General features: G+C 34.8%; 2 protein-coding genes across 4 annotated transcripts in view; both read right to left on the minus strand.

Annotated features, from left to right (window-relative positions):
* wls (Wnt ligand secretion mediator) overlaps positions 1-2,888 on the minus strand; it is a 44,637-nt gene extending 41,749 nt beyond the window's left edge. The window contains exon 1 of the mRNA NM_213146.3: positions 2,661-2,888. Within this exon, the coding sequence (NP_998311.2) occupies positions 2,661-2,766 (106 nt within the window). The 5' untranslated portion in view covers positions 2,767-2,888. The remainder of the gene's footprint in view (positions 1-2,660) is intronic.
* A 9,645-nt stretch (positions 2,889-12,533) lies between these two features.
* scinlb (scinderin like b) overlaps positions 12,534-19,049 on the minus strand; it is a 54,559-nt gene continuing 48,043 nt past the window's right edge. For all 3 annotated transcript variants that reach the window (NM_213090.2, XM_073914760.1, XM_073914752.1), the window contains exons 16-17: positions 17,687-17,747; positions 12,534-13,326 (exon numbers count right to left, since the gene is read on the minus strand). In NM_213090.2, coding sequence (NP_998255.2) covers positions 13,166-13,326; positions 17,687-17,747 — 222 coding nt within the window. In that variant the 3' untranslated portion in view covers positions 12,534-13,165. The remainder of the gene's footprint in view (positions 13,327-17,686; positions 17,748-19,049) is intronic.

Genomic DNA, 19,049 nt, shown 5'->3' on the forward strand with positions numbered 1-19,049 from the left:
ATGTCCAGGTAACCTCGGATTGGGTCGGCCCATCTTAAAACCAGGCGGCAATTGCCGATTGGGCCAAATGCTTAACATTTATTATTATTATCATCATCATCATAATAGCATCTAGCAAGAGATAAAAGCTGTCTTCACTTAAAAACAATACATATAAAAAAATTTAAAAAAACTCAACGGCCCACATTTAAAAATTGGTCCGGCCCTTCTGGCATTTGCCAGAATTGCCAGATGGCCAGACCGCCCCTGGACGGAAAGCTTCAGGTTGTCATGAACATGTTCAGGATTGTTTGACAAGGATGTGAATTAAAGGTAACAATGTTGTAAATAACGTTAACTTTACAGCACAGACCAATCATTTCACTTCATAAGCACTCAATGTATCATCAAGAGCCATAGGCACTAATTTTGTTTTGACTGTATATGCTTTTTTGGTTCTGCGAGTACATTTAGACACACATTTGCCTTTTACGAATCACCAAAAACCACAGTTCCAGTTAAAAAATCGTCTTTATTGTTCTCCTGAAGAAAAATACTCAGCAACATCTTGAATGGCTTGAGATTAACAGCAAAAAATATTTTTGGATGTCTTTTTTTACATAAGCGAGAGCACTATTAAAAATGTTAAATCCGAAAGGCTAATAAGGTATTTACAAATTGCTCTTCTCTCAATTGGAGCTCACATTAAACAAACAAAATGACCTAAATTAACAGTCTCTGAGTTCAATTATTCATTGAGCCATAATTCGAAGATCTAACCATCTCAAAATCCCAACATAAAAATGATAGTGGCCTTTCGGCCCGGTGACCTCATGCCGTGTTTTAGATGTCCAATAACAGGGCAAGCAGCGTGCCTTTCTACTCAATTACCCCGGCTGCCACCAGCCACCGAACAAACACAAAGGAATCCTGCTTCATTAAATCAATCGCAGGCAAGAATAGCCAAAGCAAGCTAATTTATCACCATTTATCCAAATTCTGCAAGAGACCCAGAAACGATTCCTTTCCTATTTAAACCAAAAAGCAAGTCTGAGGTTTGAAGTCTGTTATAGTTAGATGGAACAATTTAAATGGAAAAGAACACTCAGGAGGGAAATTCTGGATGAGTACTATCAAAAAAGGCAACAAAACAAGAATGTTTGTCAGAAAGCAGGAGCTGGAAGAGCTAGGGGGCACAGAGGAAGGGAGGGCTTGTCTGTTCAGAGGGAAGATCAAAGAAAAGTTCTACAGATGCACCTCCTTTAACCCTTTAATGGCTGAAAAGTGTCCTCTTTTCTGCAAGACTGGCACAAGTTACCATAGCATGAGACAAAGATGAGATTTTTGTCATAGAAGAATGCAAATTTAAATATTTATTTTAAAATGTACTTATCTAAACATGCGCATAAATGGTCATAATTTATTTCGTAATTTAATCCATATATGGCTATATTAGTTGCAAAAGTCAGGTTAGACATTTCCAAAATGAGAGGATTTTTTATAATAATCTTTAATAAGATTATTTTTCTTCCAAAACAACAACTTTAGAACTAAACCTTTTAAAAAAATCCTCCTTATGTTAGCAACAGAATTTTAAAAAGTGTTTAAAAAAGTTATAAAAGAGATCATATTTTCATGTGGGGAATAAATAAAGCTATTACACTTGTTTTGATTCTTGAATGCCAATTTTGGAGCATATAAATGTCATTAAAATTATCAATTTTTATAAACCTTGTTGTTAAAAGAAATGTTAAGCAACTTAGCCACAGTCAAAAGGTCCATAATATCATACTATGACTGGTTGTGAAGTTGTTGCTTAATTACCATATTAAGGTTCTCTTAGTTTACAAGAAAAACTTTAAGTTAAAGAGATAGTTAACACAAAAATAAATTCTGTAATCATTTTCAAACCCTCACTTGGTCTAAACCTTTACAGCTTTTTTCTTCTGTTGAACAGAAAAGAAGATATTCTGAAGAACACTTGGAAACCTGTAACCATTGACTTTCCTTTGTTTTTCCTACTATGAATGTCAACTGTTACAGGCTTTCAGCTTTCTACAAATTATCTTCTTCGGTGTAGAATAAAGAAACTCCTAAAGGTTTGAAACCACTAAAGGGTGAGTAACGTTAAATTACTATTTTTTAGGTTAACTATCCTTTTAACGTGATTTAAAAGTTGTTTAATTTGTTTCGATTAATTAAACGATTTTTCCATACAGTAACGTTACAAAAAACTGCCAAATAATTATACATGTGTTTTACCCTGAGCAAAAGTGAACGACAAATACACTGTTTTATAGTCAAATTCAAGCTGAACTGGCTTTAAACAAGCCTCGAGTGTCTCTCCGTCCAGTTCCTCGTGGCATTTACAGGTAGCCGAATACAAAAAGATTCATCAAGGCTCAAAATACCGAGAAAAAAAAAATCACAGTCGGGTCTGCTCTTAAACTTCAGGCGGAACACGGAGAGCAGCAGCAGCACAAAGACTGCAGCAGTCGACGGGTGAAAATAAGCGCCCATCTTTGACACTCCTGTAACAAAGCCATTCCGCAACTTTTCGCCGCTTCCCTGAAGACTCTTTATTCTGGCCAAAACCACCAAACTGGAAACACACTGTGCACCAGACGCCAACAAAGCCCGAACTATCAAATCAAGACAGATCTGTAAAAGTAGCTACTCACCAATCAGCCCTCCGACCATAAAGGAAAACGCTTGGAATAACATGAGAATCACTCCCAGAATCACCAACTTTTTGGTGCTCATATTCTCAATAATTGCCCCAGCCATTTTCAAAGTGCGTCTTCAGACAGGATTGAAAGCAAGCAGGCGAAATTCACGGCATCCAGGTGGACCAGTGCGCTGCCCGAGATTGAGAGCGCGTCTCAAACCCTAGTCAATTGCCTGCGTTGCGCGCTTCCTAGGGAACTTTAGGGGAAAGGGAGCGACCACGTGACCCGCCCTGCATCAGGAACTCAAGCGAGGAAAGTGCACGTGACGTCACACGGCCAGGCTCTCCGCCAGATGTGCGAAACTTTGAGGTGAATTTTTAGGGTTTCAGCGGTTTTCATTTTAAGACTGTGTATGAAAAACATTTGTTTGATAGTTTGATACGAAGCACATTTCATGTCATTTCAATTCTTCCTAAGTCTGTATTTGCGGCAGCATTGACAATAAGCTGACGTTGCTCTGATCATAGAAATAAATGTAAATATCTATGAACACTGATTTAGAAAAAAATGTGTAGACTGGACAAAGATATTAAGAGCTTTTTAATAATAATTAAAATAATAATGATAATAACAATAGGCGACGCAGTGGAGCAGTAGGTAATGCTATCGCCTCACAGCAAGAAGGTCGCTGTTTTGAGCCTCGGTTGGGTTTGTTGGCGTTTCTGTGTGGAGTTTGCATGTTCTTCCTGCGTTCACGTGGGTTTCCTCCGGATGCTCCAGTTTCCTCCACAGTCCAAAGACATGCCGTACAGGTAAATTGGGTAAGCTAGCTAAATTGTTCATAGTGTATGAGTGTGCATGGATGTTTTCCAGAGATGGGTTGCAACTGGAAGGGCATCAGCTGCGTAAAACATATGCTGGATAAGTTGGCTGTTCATTCCGCTGTGGCAACCCCAGATTAATAATAGTATTATTGTTGTTGTTGTTGTTGTTGTTGTTGTTGTTGTTGTTGTTGTTGTTGTTGTTGTTGTAATAATGTCAATCAGTTATAAACAAACACATTTACATCAACAACAATAATAGTTATAATAATTATACCTACAGTATATTGTAAAAGTAATAATAAAAACAATTGCATTGTTTATACACTAAATCACATCTGAAACACTGAAACAATATTATTATTATAATATTATTATTATAATAATAATGTCAATCAATAATAAACAAACACATTTACAACAACAATAAAAGTTATAATAACATTTTTCCTATTCAAGCAGACTTCATCCAATCTTTCATTTTATTCAATCATTCATTTTCTTTTCGGTTTAGTCCCTTTATTAATCCGGGGTCGCCACAATAGATGCCCTTCCAGCTGCAACCCATCATTGAAAAAATCCTCACACACTCATACGATATGGACATTTAGCCTACCCAATTCCCCTATACCACATGCCTTTGAACTTGTGGGGGAAACCGGAAAGAACACTGGGAGAACATGCAAACTCCACACAGAAAAGCCGTTTGATTATTATCTTATTATTATCTTATTGCTGTGAGTTAAACGTGCTACCCACTCTGGAACTACGTTGTCCTCTTTCATTTCAATTTGACATTATTTGTTTTATATTTATGTGAAGTTTATTCATAAACTAATTTCGAGAGGATCACGTGCTTATGATTTATCACGGCCGGTATCTCATTTGCTAATCACTATCTTCCAATCATATGAGCCCTAAGCTACTATAAATAGCCACAGTTTTCAGTTCACTTTATCTTCGTTTGGAAGAAACCCCCCTCCTCCCCTATTCGCCTCCTTTACCTCTGATTGGGCGGCATGGCGGCCCAGTGGTTAGCACTGTGAGCCCCACAGCAAGAACACTGCCAGCCCTGGTTCCACTGGACCGGTGGGTGTTTCTGTGTGGAGTTTGTATGTTCTCCCCGTGTCCGCGTGGGTTTTCCCCGGGTTCTCCGGTTTCCTCCCACCATCCCAAGACATTCAACATACATAACAACCAAGCTTTTGTCTAACCCCTTGTGTTCCCTTAGCTACCGCAGCAGGGGAGTTCTGAGATCCACCGAGCTCAGGCTCCCCTCTTGCTCTGCCAACGGGAGGAAGCCCCGGGCTCGAGGAGCCCTTGAGCTCGGGGCTCTCTCCCGGGACAGCATGCCAAACAAGCTTTTATAAATCATCAGCTAAGTGTGAACTCTTTAAATATATTTACATCTTTTTTTTTATTAAGAGCTCAACTAAGAAATATTTGTTTTGACCAATGTAAAATTTGAAGGTTACTTAAGCAGGCCAGTGTATGTGTATTAAACAGAAACTCAATATGCTTTGTACTTTTTATGGCCATGAAAATTTTTTTTAAGGCAAATGATTTATATTTTATTGGTCCTAGTAATCAAATTTAGATGTGTGTCACCGACTCGGTCCCAGTCATTCCCCTCGCTGGCCAGCAGAGGCCGCCATCCCCGGATTTCTAAGCATTACATCATCCACCTAGACTGATTGTGCATACACCTGAACTGAATCCCAGTTAACGACCCACGTACCCTTTATAAGCCGCACTCAAACATTCACTCAGTGCGAAGTCTGCCTGCCCACGACCCAGGCCTGATACACGGACTCTGAATCATGCCGCCTGCCTCTGACCCATGCCTGGTAATCACTCTGTGTCTGTCAGCCGCCAGCCTTGAGACCATTGTTGCTACTGTTGATGTGTGTTTGCACCTTTGTGCATATTGAATGTTTGAGTAAGAGTGTGATTAATAAATACTATATAATGGATCCCTCCGTGTCAGTCTCCTCGTTACAATGTGAAACCATTACCTGAAATATTTTTTTAAATGCATGAATGAACGTTTTGATTGAAGCTACACTGGAGTGATTGGTTACTTAAAGCGAGTAAACCAATTGCCTCAAAAGCAATACGTTGACTTTACAAAAGTAATTTAATTAAACCCATTGCAACTTGGAACTGTTAAGTTGACTTAATTTGTATAATTATGCAAATCATATTTTTTTTCTTTTTTTTTTTTTAAAGCAAACTAATCCTTTTTTACAGTGTCAGACTATTTTTAGCAAGTCTGTTTCCAAATAATTAATTGTAATTATCACAATATTACATATTTGGAGCTTCACTAAGTCTATAAAATCTAATTATAGTCTGTATTGCATTTAGAAGACACCATGGAGTCTAGAAGAGCAGATTTATTTTACTCTATCATTTTGCTACACTCACAAAAATAAAGGTACATGAATTGTCTCAGGGGTGGTACCTTTTCAAAAGAAATTTGTACCTAGAAGGTCCATATTAATACCTTAAGGGTACATATTGGTACATAGAGTACAAAAGTGTTCCTCTTAAAATGTTTAGGTGCTAATATATACTTTTTAGGTACCAATATGTACCCTTCAAGTACAAATGTGTACCTTTTGAAATACCACCCCAGTAACAGTTCGCCTCGTACCTTCATTTCTGAGTGTAAATACAAAAAAGCTAGGGGAAAAAATCAATACAATAAAGGTGTATTGCGAAAAAATTGATTAGTTTACTTTTTTTAAGTACAATTCGCATAATTATAATTAAGCCAACTTAAAAGTTCCAGGTTGCATTGGATTTACTTAATTTAATTTTGTAAAGTCAACGTGTTGCTTTTAAGGCAATTGGTTTACTCGCTTTAAGTAACTCATCACTTTTTACAGTTTATATTGTCTTGTTTAGAACAAAACAAGAATTTCAAATAACTGACTTTCTTCAACAAGACAAATATGCTGTGTACCAGGTTATATAAAACTGCTCTCATGAAGATAGAAAATATTGTTTTAGGAAAATGATTTACTTTTCATTGGCTCAAGTGATCAAATTTATATGTGAACTATTACCCAAATTTTTTTATTGCATGTATGAAAGTTTTTTCCAGTGTGGTTTATTATTATTATTATTATTATTGTTGTTGTGGTTTTGTTATTATTAATGTTATTATTATTATTATTATTATTATTATTGCTATTATTATTATTATTGTTGTTGTTGTTATAATTCATATTATTATTAATGTAATTATTATTATTAATATTATTCTAATTATTATTGTTAATATTATTATTAATATTATTATGGGCGAGGCAGTGGTGCAGTAGGTAGTGCTGTCGCCTCACAGCAAGAAGGTGGCTGGTTTAAACCTCGGCTCAGTTGGCGTTTCTGTGTGGAGTTTGCGTGTTCTCCCTGCCTTCGCGTGGGTTTTCCTCCAGGTGCTCCGGGTTTCCCCCACAGTCCAAAGACATGCGGTACAGGTGAATTGAATAAGCTAAATTGTCTGTAGTGTATGAGTGTGTGTGTGAATGTGCGGATGCCCTTCCAGCCGCAACCCATCTCTGGGAAACATCTACACACACATTCACACACACACTCATACACTACGGACAATTTAGCCTACCCAATTCACCTGTACCGCATGTCTTTGGACTGTGGGGAAAACCGGAGCACCCCCACGCGAACGCAGGGAGAACATGCAAACTCCACACAGAAACGCCAACTGAGCCGAGGTTCGACCCAGCGACCTTCTTGCTGTGAGGCGACAGCACTACTTACTGCGCCACTGCTTCACCCTAGCTCAAATATTTGAATATAAAGAGAGAGAGAAAAAGTTACTTATATGAATTGCAAATTTTATACTTTTGTTGCTTTGTTAACTATTGTACCAAGTCGTACGTTGCTCTGGACAAACGTAAATTATTAATACTATATAAAACTTTAATGATGACAATTATTCTCAGTTGAAAACTGCACAACTGCCACCGGAGTTGATGAAACTTTCTACAGAACAACATTCACCGACAGGCTCTTAGCTATGTGGCTAAAATTATGCAATTCGATGAATTTTTCAGATGGTGCTGGAGGCAAAAGCGAGTCTGAGAGAGAGACAGAGAGAGAGAGCTCCCATGCAGAACATGACAATAACACAGAGCTGCTTCACTCCAGCCTCCTTCCCCTGCTAAATGTTTAACTCTGAGGTGGGTCATGCAGTGTTGGGTGTAATTAGTTATTGTAATTAAATAACTTTTCTGCTGTTTAGGTCAAGTAAGAGAATACTTTTCATTTTGGGTCATTTAATTATGATTACTTATACTTGCCTAATATGTACATATAAGCAGAGTCATTTTTTTCTTTAGTTGTACGAATATATTTTGAAGATTAATTGGATTTTTCCACTAAAGAAGGTTACATTAGTCAAGACAATAGCAAATATTAAAAGTGACAGTTCATTCAAAAACAAATTGTAAACTCGCTAGTCACTCAATATTTTTGAAGAAAGCTGAAAACCTGTAACTATTGACTTCCATAGTAGGAAAAACAAATACAACGGAAGTCAATGGTTACATGTTTTTTAATCTTTCTTCAAATTATCTTATTTTGTGTTCAACAAAAGAAGAAAACATAAAGGTTTGGAACAAGTAAAAGGAGAACAAATGATGACAGAATTTTCATTCATTGGTGAACTTTCCCTTTAAGAAAAAAAAATGAATCGAGAAGGAAATGAGCTCATGAGAAATTCAAAGAAGCAGATTTGGTAAAATAAAAGAAATCCGTAAAAAATTTTTTTTTTTGCATTTTGTGATTCATGTTTTTATTTTTTCCCATTTATTTATGCTTTTGAATTGCATTGAGACTTTGATCGTTCTTCCAACAAGCTTTAACCTTGAAAAAGTGACTTTTATTCATATTTTAAAAGTGAAATATTGTCTGGTAGGTGTTGTATATTATGCCACAAAAGCCTTGTAATAAGCTGCCAGTACTTTTTCTGTTTATTTTACAGACTTGCTTCTCCATATATTATTTCAAACTACTAAAATGACAATAAAAGTCACTCTGTTAAACTGTAGAGTTGAATTTTTTATATTAAATGTCGACCGAGCAGAGATCAACATTCCATAATGTAATTTAAAACCGTAATGGAAAACACTTTGAAACTGTAAATTAACAAACATGTTTTATATTATATAGTCAGAATTATTATCCCCCTTTGAATTTATTTCTCTTTTTTAAATATTTCCCAAATAATGTTTAACAGAGCTAGAAAATTTTCACAGTATGTCTGATAATATATTTTTTCTTCTGGAGAAAATGTTAATTGTTTTATTTTGGCTAGAATAAAAGCAGTTTTTAATTTTTTAAACACCATTTTAACGATAAAATTATTAGCCCCTTTAAGCAATTTGTTTCAATATTCTACAGAACAAACCATCGTAATACAATAACTTTCTCAATTACTCTAACCTGCCTAGTTAACCTAATTAACCTAGTTAAGATTTTGAATGTCACTTTAATCTATATATGCCTTGAAAATATCTGATGAAATATTTTTTACTGTCATCATGGCAAGGATAAAATAAATCAGTTATTAGAAATGAATTATTAAAACTATTATGTTTAGAAATGTGTTGAAAAAAAAATCTTCTCTCTGTTAAACAGAAAAAGAAGGAAAAAATAAACAAGGTGGCTAATAATTTTCATATATACTGTTGCAGAATTATTAAACCCCCTGAATAATTTGCCCCGTATTTATTTTTTCCCCTAGATTCTGAGAAGATTTTTTCAACACATTTCTAAATATGATAGGTTATTCTTTCATTCATTTTCTTTTTCTGCGTAGTCCTCTTATTAATTTGGGGTCATCACTTTGGACTGTGGGGGAAACCAGAGAACATGCAAACTCCACACAGAAATGCCAACTGTAAATAATATTCGACTACATATTTTCAAGACGCTTCTATACAGCTCAAAGTGACATTTAAAGGCTTGACTAGATTAATGAGGTTAACTAAGCAGGTTAGGGCAATTAGGCAAGTCATTGTATAACGATGTGTTTCTTTAAACTATCGAAAAAATAAATAGCTTAAAGGTGCTAATAACTTTGATCTTAAAATGGATTTAAAAAAATAAAAACTGCTTTTATTCTAGCCGAAATAATTTAAATAAGACTTTCTCCAGAGGAAAAAATATTATCAAACATACTGCGAAAATTTCGTTGCTCTGTTAAACATTATTTGAATTAAAACAATTCAAAGGGGGGTTTAATAATTCTGATTTCAACTGCATAACTGCATATTTGTTTTGAGTTTGTATATATATATATATATATATATATATATATATATATATATATATATATATATATATATATATATATATATATATTGTAATTACCTGAAGGTTACATTGGTCAGACATTTTTTATCTGGTCGGTTTTTCAAAGTAGCAGCCCTAGGAGCTTCCCTGAGAAACATTTTCACATATAAAATCTGAGCTGTGGATCCCCAGAGAACAACACAGGTCAGGAGTCATCATTCTGCTGTTAAAATGGGTTGAAGGAAGATGGCGGTGTCAGAAAGGCTTGGTTTTTGTGGCAAGATGTGTCACCCAAGCAGATTTTGTTAGTTTAGAGAAAACTGAAAAAATAACTAAATAATTAAAGCAAAGAGAAGAGCAGCATTGTCTAAAGTGAGATCTAGTCATGTTGGACTGTGACTTATCATGACTTTATCATCACGTGATGCTGTTTAAAGTCTAACTGAAGGTGTAACAGATAAACATAGTGATATGTTCACTGGGATCCTAATTTAAATAAACACTGAGGGAATAAATGGAATGGAATGGTAGATGGAATAAATGAAAGACAAAGTAAATATTTTAAAGAAGCCATAATGCATTAATACTACATATTATGTTTAATTGTTCTCTGATATCTACATAGAAGGTATGTGGTGGAAGTGCAGAACTCCTCTGGTCCTAATATGGTATGGTTGGTTTTGACCATATTTGGAAAATGTGAATATTAATGAGCTCTGATCTGAAGCCCCAGCAGCTCATGTCAGGGCTTGAATCTAACACACACACATACTTCATACAACTACCAGAACTTCATCGGAGAAAAAATCTGATCTAAATGGGCATTAAGCAGCTGTTGTTCTGTGAACATGTCAAACCAACAATCAAAGATCACCGATTTTAGCCTAGGATTTCAGGAATCTTTTAGGATTTCCCAAATTTATCTCAGATAATAAAATCATGGCTGAAATCTCACAGTGTTAGCAGGGCTTAACATAGCAGACATTTAGACAGGCCTTATGCCTCTTCATGGTGGCATTGAATACATATTTAATCTGTATATCCTGCATTTTGCATTCTAACAAGCTATAAACACTTTGTGGTCATGCATGGTTGCCTGCTTCACAAAACTACTTGCTCGTTTTCAAAATAAGAGTCCCACATGTATATATATATATATATATGTATAGACCTTTTTCTTGGAATGCAAAATTACCCATTATGCTTTGTGTGTATGCGCAAGGAGAATGCGAAGAACTTCCGGTCGGCAGCTGATGCGTGTAAACAGTCACATTTGGACAGCTTTGAAACGATAGTTTTAATCTATTTTACCTGCTTTTAGCCTCTTTGAACTAATTCTGTTGTCCATCAGCACCATCTCCTGGACTGATCATTTAAAGAAATGCGATCTAATAGGATGGAATGGAAAACAGATGCTGTGAGGCATTTTTCCCTCGTTGTCAGACAGCATCTTCTGCAGTTTAAATGAATCCTCGTCATCGCTAAAGTCAACATTTTCTCTTTATTTCATATATATAACCAGCCCAAACAAATGTAATTCACCAAAATGTTTGACACACACACGTAGCCTGTACTGTGCCACTGACACACTGATTTAATAACTGTGACAAAGTGAAAATATAGGCTAGTGTCATTTCGAAATGACAGAAAAACACAAACCGTGGTAAAAACAACACACGAAATAAAACACAAACGGCTCGCGATTAGAATGAACAGCAAATCAGCCAGCAGAGGATCAATAACAGACTTTTATTGGTCATTTTTGTAAATTGCTCGACTTTCATACCTGTTAAGTTTCATGCCAGTACTCTGGTTTGCTCTCTCTCTCTGTGTGTGTGTGTGTGTGTGTGTATGTGTGTTAAAGAGCCGCTGAGCTAACAGCTGACAGGCCGGGAACACACACTGTATTTCTAACGGCAGACACGTGAACTAGGAGAACATTTTTCTCGTATTTCTGATGCGCTTGAACCGCACTTGACAGATTATAACGGCTTTAACAGACACATTTCCAAGTTTTGTCACAAAAACACTCTGTTACCCATTAAAAACGTTATTGAAACCCATTTTCGGAGCGCAAATTACCAGTTGTACACGCTGTAAACGGAAGTTTTTAGCATTCTACCGGAAGACGCTGGTCGCTATGGTGCCCGCCATGCAGCAGCCATGAAAAAGGTCTATATAGTAAGAGAAATACAAGCTTAGATAATTTCAAAATGAGGGGTTTTCGCCAATCAAACGCTGCATGGGCCCATTCATATTAATGACCCAATGTAAATTTGTTCTGAGTAGGATTTTTAAGAAGGAAATGATAGTGTTTGAGGCTCACAGAATACCATTTCCATATACTGAACTCTAAATATTTAGCTTGAGAGTATATCTATAGATGTTCGTTCTATGGCATCTTTTACTAAATCTTTCACCACTTTTGGAGTAGGTCAAATTTGTAAAAAGATTTTAAAAGTGTCTTCTGCTCACTAAGGTGAACTATTAATATAAAATACCTGGCTTCTAATTTAATATCATTTATGCTGAATTTTCAGTATTTCTTCAGTGTCAAGTGAACCTTGAGGAAATATTTTGATATTATGATTTAATGATAAATGTTTCTTGTTGACAGTTTAATATTTCAGCGGAAACTTTATTTTAAATACACTTTTTATACCTTTGATTAACTGAAAGAATCTTTGTGGGGAAAAAAACCCGCTGTATAATCTTGTTAAGTTTGTGTATACAAATAAGATAAATGTACAGCAAAACCAACTCAAAATTTATTTAACATAACATCAAAGTACAAGCTGGAAACATATCAGTGGCTTGTGTGTAAAAAAAAAAAAGAAAGAAAGAAAGAAAGAAAGAAAGAAAGAAAAAGAAATTTTACTAACATGTAAACAGGTTTTAAAAATCAGAGAAACCAAATAAATAGTCAAAAGACTTTCAGCAAAATCACAAGGGCATCATAGGGCGACTTTAATTTACTATTATGAGTGCATTTTAAAAAATGACAATTCTCACAGCCAGATCTTTAAGTACACAACTAAAAATCCATTTTATATGACTTTATGCTCAATAAAACTGTAGTTAAATAGACTAACTTAAAAAAAAAAAACTTAATTTTCTCTCTTTTAAAATATAAACTGTTTGTTTGACGAGAACTAAATAAGCTATTTGATTTCATTTCTATGATGGCAAGTTACATCCATACTAGATACATCCGATCCCCACTACCATTTTTGGCAAACAAGAATGTAAAGCCCCCCAAAAATACAAAGTGCACCTTAAAGTGAGACGGGCAGTTCAACAATCTGAAAGAAAGCTGCAATTCATGGCACAGGAACAGGAAGTGCTTGTATACGAAAAGACAAGGACGCAGTACTGGGTTCAAAAGCGAGCCTGGATTTTGGCCAGAGCGTCGGTGTCCCACAGGTTTGCATTCCACGCGTGGAACCACCCGGTGAAGGTTGGAGGCTCGGACCCCTGCTTTATGGTAGTAATGGCCAGCCCGCAACGGCCAGCGGGATCAGACTCCACATAATCTTTAGCTAAACACAGAACACATACTCAGTATGCAGATACTTTACACAATATACTTAAAAATCACTTGTAATGCTTGGTCAATTGCACAATTCTTGAGGTTTTTTTGGGACAACTTAATTGTTTTATGTTCAATCCACTTAAATTTGTAAAAATGATTTAACGTTAACTTTGTTTAATTTCTGTTGGGGGTAACACTTTACAATAAGGTTCATTAGTTAATGCATTTACTAACATGAACTAATCATGAACAACACATGTACAGCATTTATTAATCATAATGGAACATTTACTAATGCATTATTAACATTCAAGTCCATGCTTGTTAACATTAGTTAACGCACCCTGAGTTAACATGAGCTAACAGTGAACAACTGTATTTTCATTAACTAACGTTAATTAACATGAATAAATACTGTAGTAAATGTATTGTTCATTGTTTGTTCATGTTAGTAAATGCATTACTTAACATTAACTAATGAACCTTATTGTAAAGTGTGACCATGCTGGGACAACTTGAAGCAATTGTGTAAAACCCAGTATTTTTTTACAGTGTATAGAGAGCTAGACTGTTAACATATCTGTTAATTAACAGTTGGATTCTACTAGACTTTCTCCTTATTCATGGATTTAAGTTGCATTAGGGGAGCTTGATCTCTGCCCTGACCATTTTCAGTGTCGTCCCTTTAATTCTGTGACTTTTATTCACTGCAAAAAAAATTATTTTCCTTCTTAATGTTTTGTCTTGATTCTAATCAAAATATCAAAAAATTCTCAAATCAAGAAGAATTTTCTAGACAAGCAAAACATACTGTCTTGTTTTAGGAAATAATATGTCAAAATTAAAGTAGTTTTTTCTTAAAACAAGCTAAATAATCTGCCAAAGAGGTTAGCAAATTAATCTTAAGTCAAAAGGAAAAACAAGATTAATTTGCTTACCCCATTGGCAGATTATTTTGCTTGTTCTAAGGAAAAACTCTCTTAATTTTGGCATATTATTTCTTAAAACAAGAAAATATGTTTTGCTTGCCTAGAAAATGCTTTTTGATATAAGGATTTTTGGATATTTGGACTAGAAAAAAGACAAAAAATCTAAGAAATGCTTTTTTTGCAGTGTTGACATTTTAAGTTGTTTGAAACAATGGTCTCAACTTACAATATGGTTATTTACCTATAAAAGGGAGTAAACACAACTGATAGCATAAAATGATCAAAAATAAATCTTAAAAGTGGCCAGTTACAATAGGTTTTACTCACATTTTTTAAGTAATCACTTTTTACAGTGGGTGGATGTGTTTACTAACACAATAACTTGCCTAATTACCCTATTTAAGCCTTTAAATTTCACCCTAATTACCCTATTTAAACCTTTAAAAGCTGTATAGAAGTTTCTTGAAAAATATCTAGTAAAATATAATTTACTGTCATCATGGCAAAGATAAAATAAATCAGTTATTAGAAATGAGTTATTAAAACTATTATGTTTAGAAATGTGTTGAAAAAATCTGCTCTCCGTTAAACAGAAATTGGGGAAAAACATAAACGGGGGGCTAATAATTCTGACTTCAACTGTACATTTAAAGGCAAAATTCTTGCAAATTGCAAAATGCTCTTGTAAAATTTGAATTCTTTTCCCAAGTGCTGTTTAAAGGAGAGACTTTTTTCAACACATTTTAAATCAGTAAAGTTTTAATGACTCATGTTATTTGTCTTTGTCATGATCACATTATAGTTTACTTAATATTTAGCAAATTACTAGTCTGTGCACTGCAATATAAAGGCTTAACTTGGTTAAATAGGCAGGTCATTGGACAGCAGTGGTTTGTTCTGTAAGTATATATATATATATATATATATATATATATATATATATATATATAGTAGGGCTGTAACAATACACCAAACCCACGATTCGGTTCGTATCACGATTTTTGACCCACGATTCGGTTCGTGTCACGATTTTTTTTTTCGTGTGGGGTGGGAAAAAAAAGATTTTTAAAACTATTTTTTATTAAATAACATTCGAAAAATCTTTATAAACTAAACATCAAAGAACAATATTAACTATGCAAATTATTAACAATATAAATAGCCATATATAAAATAAATAGCCAAAGCTATATCACTTTTGTTTTCTTTATAACAAAATACTGTTGAAAAACTAAACAGAACTGAACTCCATTGTGTAGATGGTTCAAGCATGTTGAAAATTCTTTTTCAATCAAGTTCTCTTACATAGAAAAAGTAAATTAAATAGCTACTAGGGATGCTCATTTCGGTTAATTTTGCTAACTGACAACCGCCGCTCATTAATCGGTTAACAGTTAACTGGTGAGATTACTATTAATTTTATATTAAATAAATTGACGTGTCTATTTTGTGTCTGACACATTAAATATTGCATTTTAAAATAGGCTACTGATTTATTTTTAAATGCTAGCATATTAATAACGGAACATAACAACAGAGCGTCTTCACGCACCGGCAGTGTTTAGCACAGAAGAGCAGAATAATCTAAATAAAATGAATAAAATAAATAGGACTGCCCTAAATTATTTTCATTTAAATAATTAATTTATATTACAAAACGAAAATACTGACTGATTCTTTTTAATAACCGGCATAGGCTGTTTTTTTCCAATCATGTTTTTTCTTCCGTCAAATAAATATCGCAGACTTCCTTAAATTGCCCGCTCCACGGAAAATATGCATATATTTAATGCCCCGCTGTTATTATTATAATAACAAAACCTTTTACATTTTTAATAGAAATCTTTATTTTAAAGAATATGTCCTGATGGTTTCTTCTCTCTCCCTCGCGGTTCAAGTGCGCGCTGAGTGATGAAAAGACAATATGAGTTATGTAGACTTATATGTAGACTTTGTAAACAGTTTTGTTGTTTAAATATGCTATTGCATTAATCTGCATACATGCTTTATTAGCCGAAAACAAGGCGCACCTCACTGCCTTTATGTTGACAAGGAAAAAAGAAGAGAGGAAGCGCGGCCCTCTTATGAAACGACTGAATCAGCTGGGTATCGATTGTGCATAAGTGTTGCTGTCTGTGTTGTTACAATTGTAATATTTAATAATATTGTGATATTCAAGATTTGTACATTCATACAGCTCTGGATAACTTAAAACAGCAATTAGACCTTCAGAGCGGTGTTAATGCGTCCTGAAGTAAAGCGAAACAGCTATAAACTCCAGCATGATAGAGTGATTATATACAGAGCCATATACCTTTATCTATAAATAAAGTATAACTATAGAAACTGTGTTCATCTTAACTGAAGCTTCGTCCTGTTTCCTGGCCTCACGCATCGCGCACCTGTCAGTCAGCACGTAACGTTAACTCCCAAAGGTTCAAACAGAAAGTGCACAGCACGGTTACAGAAAAGTTTCCTCTGCAGAGGAGTCGGGGCATCTGGTGAACGCTCATCCCTCTCTGCGCAGCCACATTAACAACAATGCTTTGACAGCATTGGCAATGTTTCTGCTGTTGTCTGTTGTCAAGCGGGGTTACGTTGGTTTTGTTTTTGATATTCCTGACACATTCAGACGGTCCCTTACTAAGAGCTCCGTGCGAGCTCTCCCGGCTAAACGCTTATTGCGAGGGCTTAAACGGAGCAGTGCTCGTAATGTCGAGCGAAAAAAAAGTGTTTCCTCACGTTCTTCTTCAACTAGCTCAACTTTTGCAGGCACGCGTGACGTTATTGGAAAGGTGGTCACGGGGTGTGTCGCGATTCTCCCTTATCACACCGCGACACAGGATCGTAGATCTGAGTGTCGCGATTTCGATTTCATATCGTGTATCGTTACAGCCCTAATATATATATATATATATATATATATATATATATATATATATATATATATATATATATATATATATATACTTTGTTAAACATCACTTGGGAAATATTTGAAAAGGTATACAAATGTATAAAAGAGGTCTAATCATTCAGCTGTATGTTTGTAGGCCAACTGGAAATCAGCATCACTCTGGTTTTCTCAACAAAAAGCCAACAGGATTTTTCCACTGGCTTCGGATTTAATGCAGAAAATAACCTCTGCGTCCAACAAAAGTTTATGATTCTTACACATTTTGTGAGCTGTCTATTTAATCATTAGGATAACATAGCTATGGTTTGGCTATAAACAAAGCTTTCACCACCATTAAGCTTTCTTTAGTTTTTACTGTAGAATAAAAATATTTTTTTAGGCATTTAACAAAAAACAAACAAAAAAAAAAGACTGAATTTTAGGTTTAAAAAAGACCAGAAAAAATATGTTTCTCTACAGAGAAAAACATGTTAAAATAGTATTGTATGAAATTCATTTAGTAGAACAACTTTGTCACTTACCGATTTTTGGTGACCCAGTTTTTTCGACTTCATTGGCTTCATTACCAATCCAAAGAAAGATCTAGAAAGAGAGACAGTCTTTTAGCATTATCAGCCAATAGCTACAAGTACTAAAAGCTAGTCTAAACTAGTGGTTCTCAACCTGTTTGACTCCAAGACCCCTCATTATCCAGGAGCTCCCATGTAATGTTAAACAAAAGGCCCGAATACAGATTGGTAGTAGAAGTGAAGAACAAATGGGTGTGATTAATTTCAAACTAAATCAGGCCAAAATGTAATTTAAAGTTTCAGTTTCAATTAAATTTTTCAAAGTTCGGCTTTTCCTAAAGTGCCTTTTTACCCCTAAACAAAAAAGAAACTTGCTGCAAACGTAGTTTTAAGATAATATAATAATTACAATGACTACATTCGGTAACACTTTATTTTGATGGTCCATTTGAGTATTAGTAGCTTAATATCAGTTGATAGTGCTCCTTCGGACATTTAACTGACTATAAGAAACTTTGCAAGAACATGTCAACTTACTGTACACTAACCCCAACCCAACAGTCTACTTATGATCTAATGAGAATTAACTGGCATGCAGATGCAATGTAACTATTGAAAAAATATTGAATATTGAATTGAAAAATATTTGCAGATATCTCTAACTGAGTTTTGACTAGTCACAATTGTAATTAGAGATATCTCTAACTGAGTTTTTACTAGACATAATACATTTGGAGATGTCTTTAATTCGTCATATTTAGAGATATTTACAAATATATTTGAAGATATCTCTAATTAATTTACTAATAGTCGAATTACAGTTGTAGATATCTTGAATTGGATTTTTGACGAGTCAAAACTCAGTTAGAGATATCTGCAAATATTTTTCAATGGAAGTCAATAGGAGAATATGACTAGTCATAATATATTTGCAGATATCTTTAATCTGATTTCGTACTTGTACAATTGTAATTGCAGATATCTCTAATTGTCATTCTGACTAGTCGAATTATAATTATGACTAGTCAAAATATAATTATATCTCTAAATATATTTATGGATAGTCAGAACAAGGTTTAAATTCTAAAACGGCTTGCCATACGCTCTCACCCAGTAGCATAGTGGAGAGTTCTCTAGTTATATCCTTTCAGTCGTTTGTCATGCATTGACATGCAGTCAAAAATTTCGCCAAACAGTCCTTAGGGATGCGGTGACACGCAGTCAGATATTTCACCGAACAGATCCGCCACTTTTGGCGCTCGTAAACGATCATAAAGCTCTCGTGCTGCAGGAATGAGGAGGTCTGCTGAAGGCGCGCAGCTGTCATGCTGTGAGGAGTTCTCGTCTTTAATAAACTACGGCAGTTTGCGATCAC

The sequence above is a fragment of the Danio rerio genome, chromosome 2 (assembly GCF_049306965.1).
Source record: "Danio rerio strain Tuebingen ecotype United States chromosome 2, GRCz12tu, whole genome shotgun sequence".
Lineage (NCBI taxonomy): Eukaryota > Metazoa > Chordata > Actinopteri > Cypriniformes > Danionidae > Danio > Danio rerio.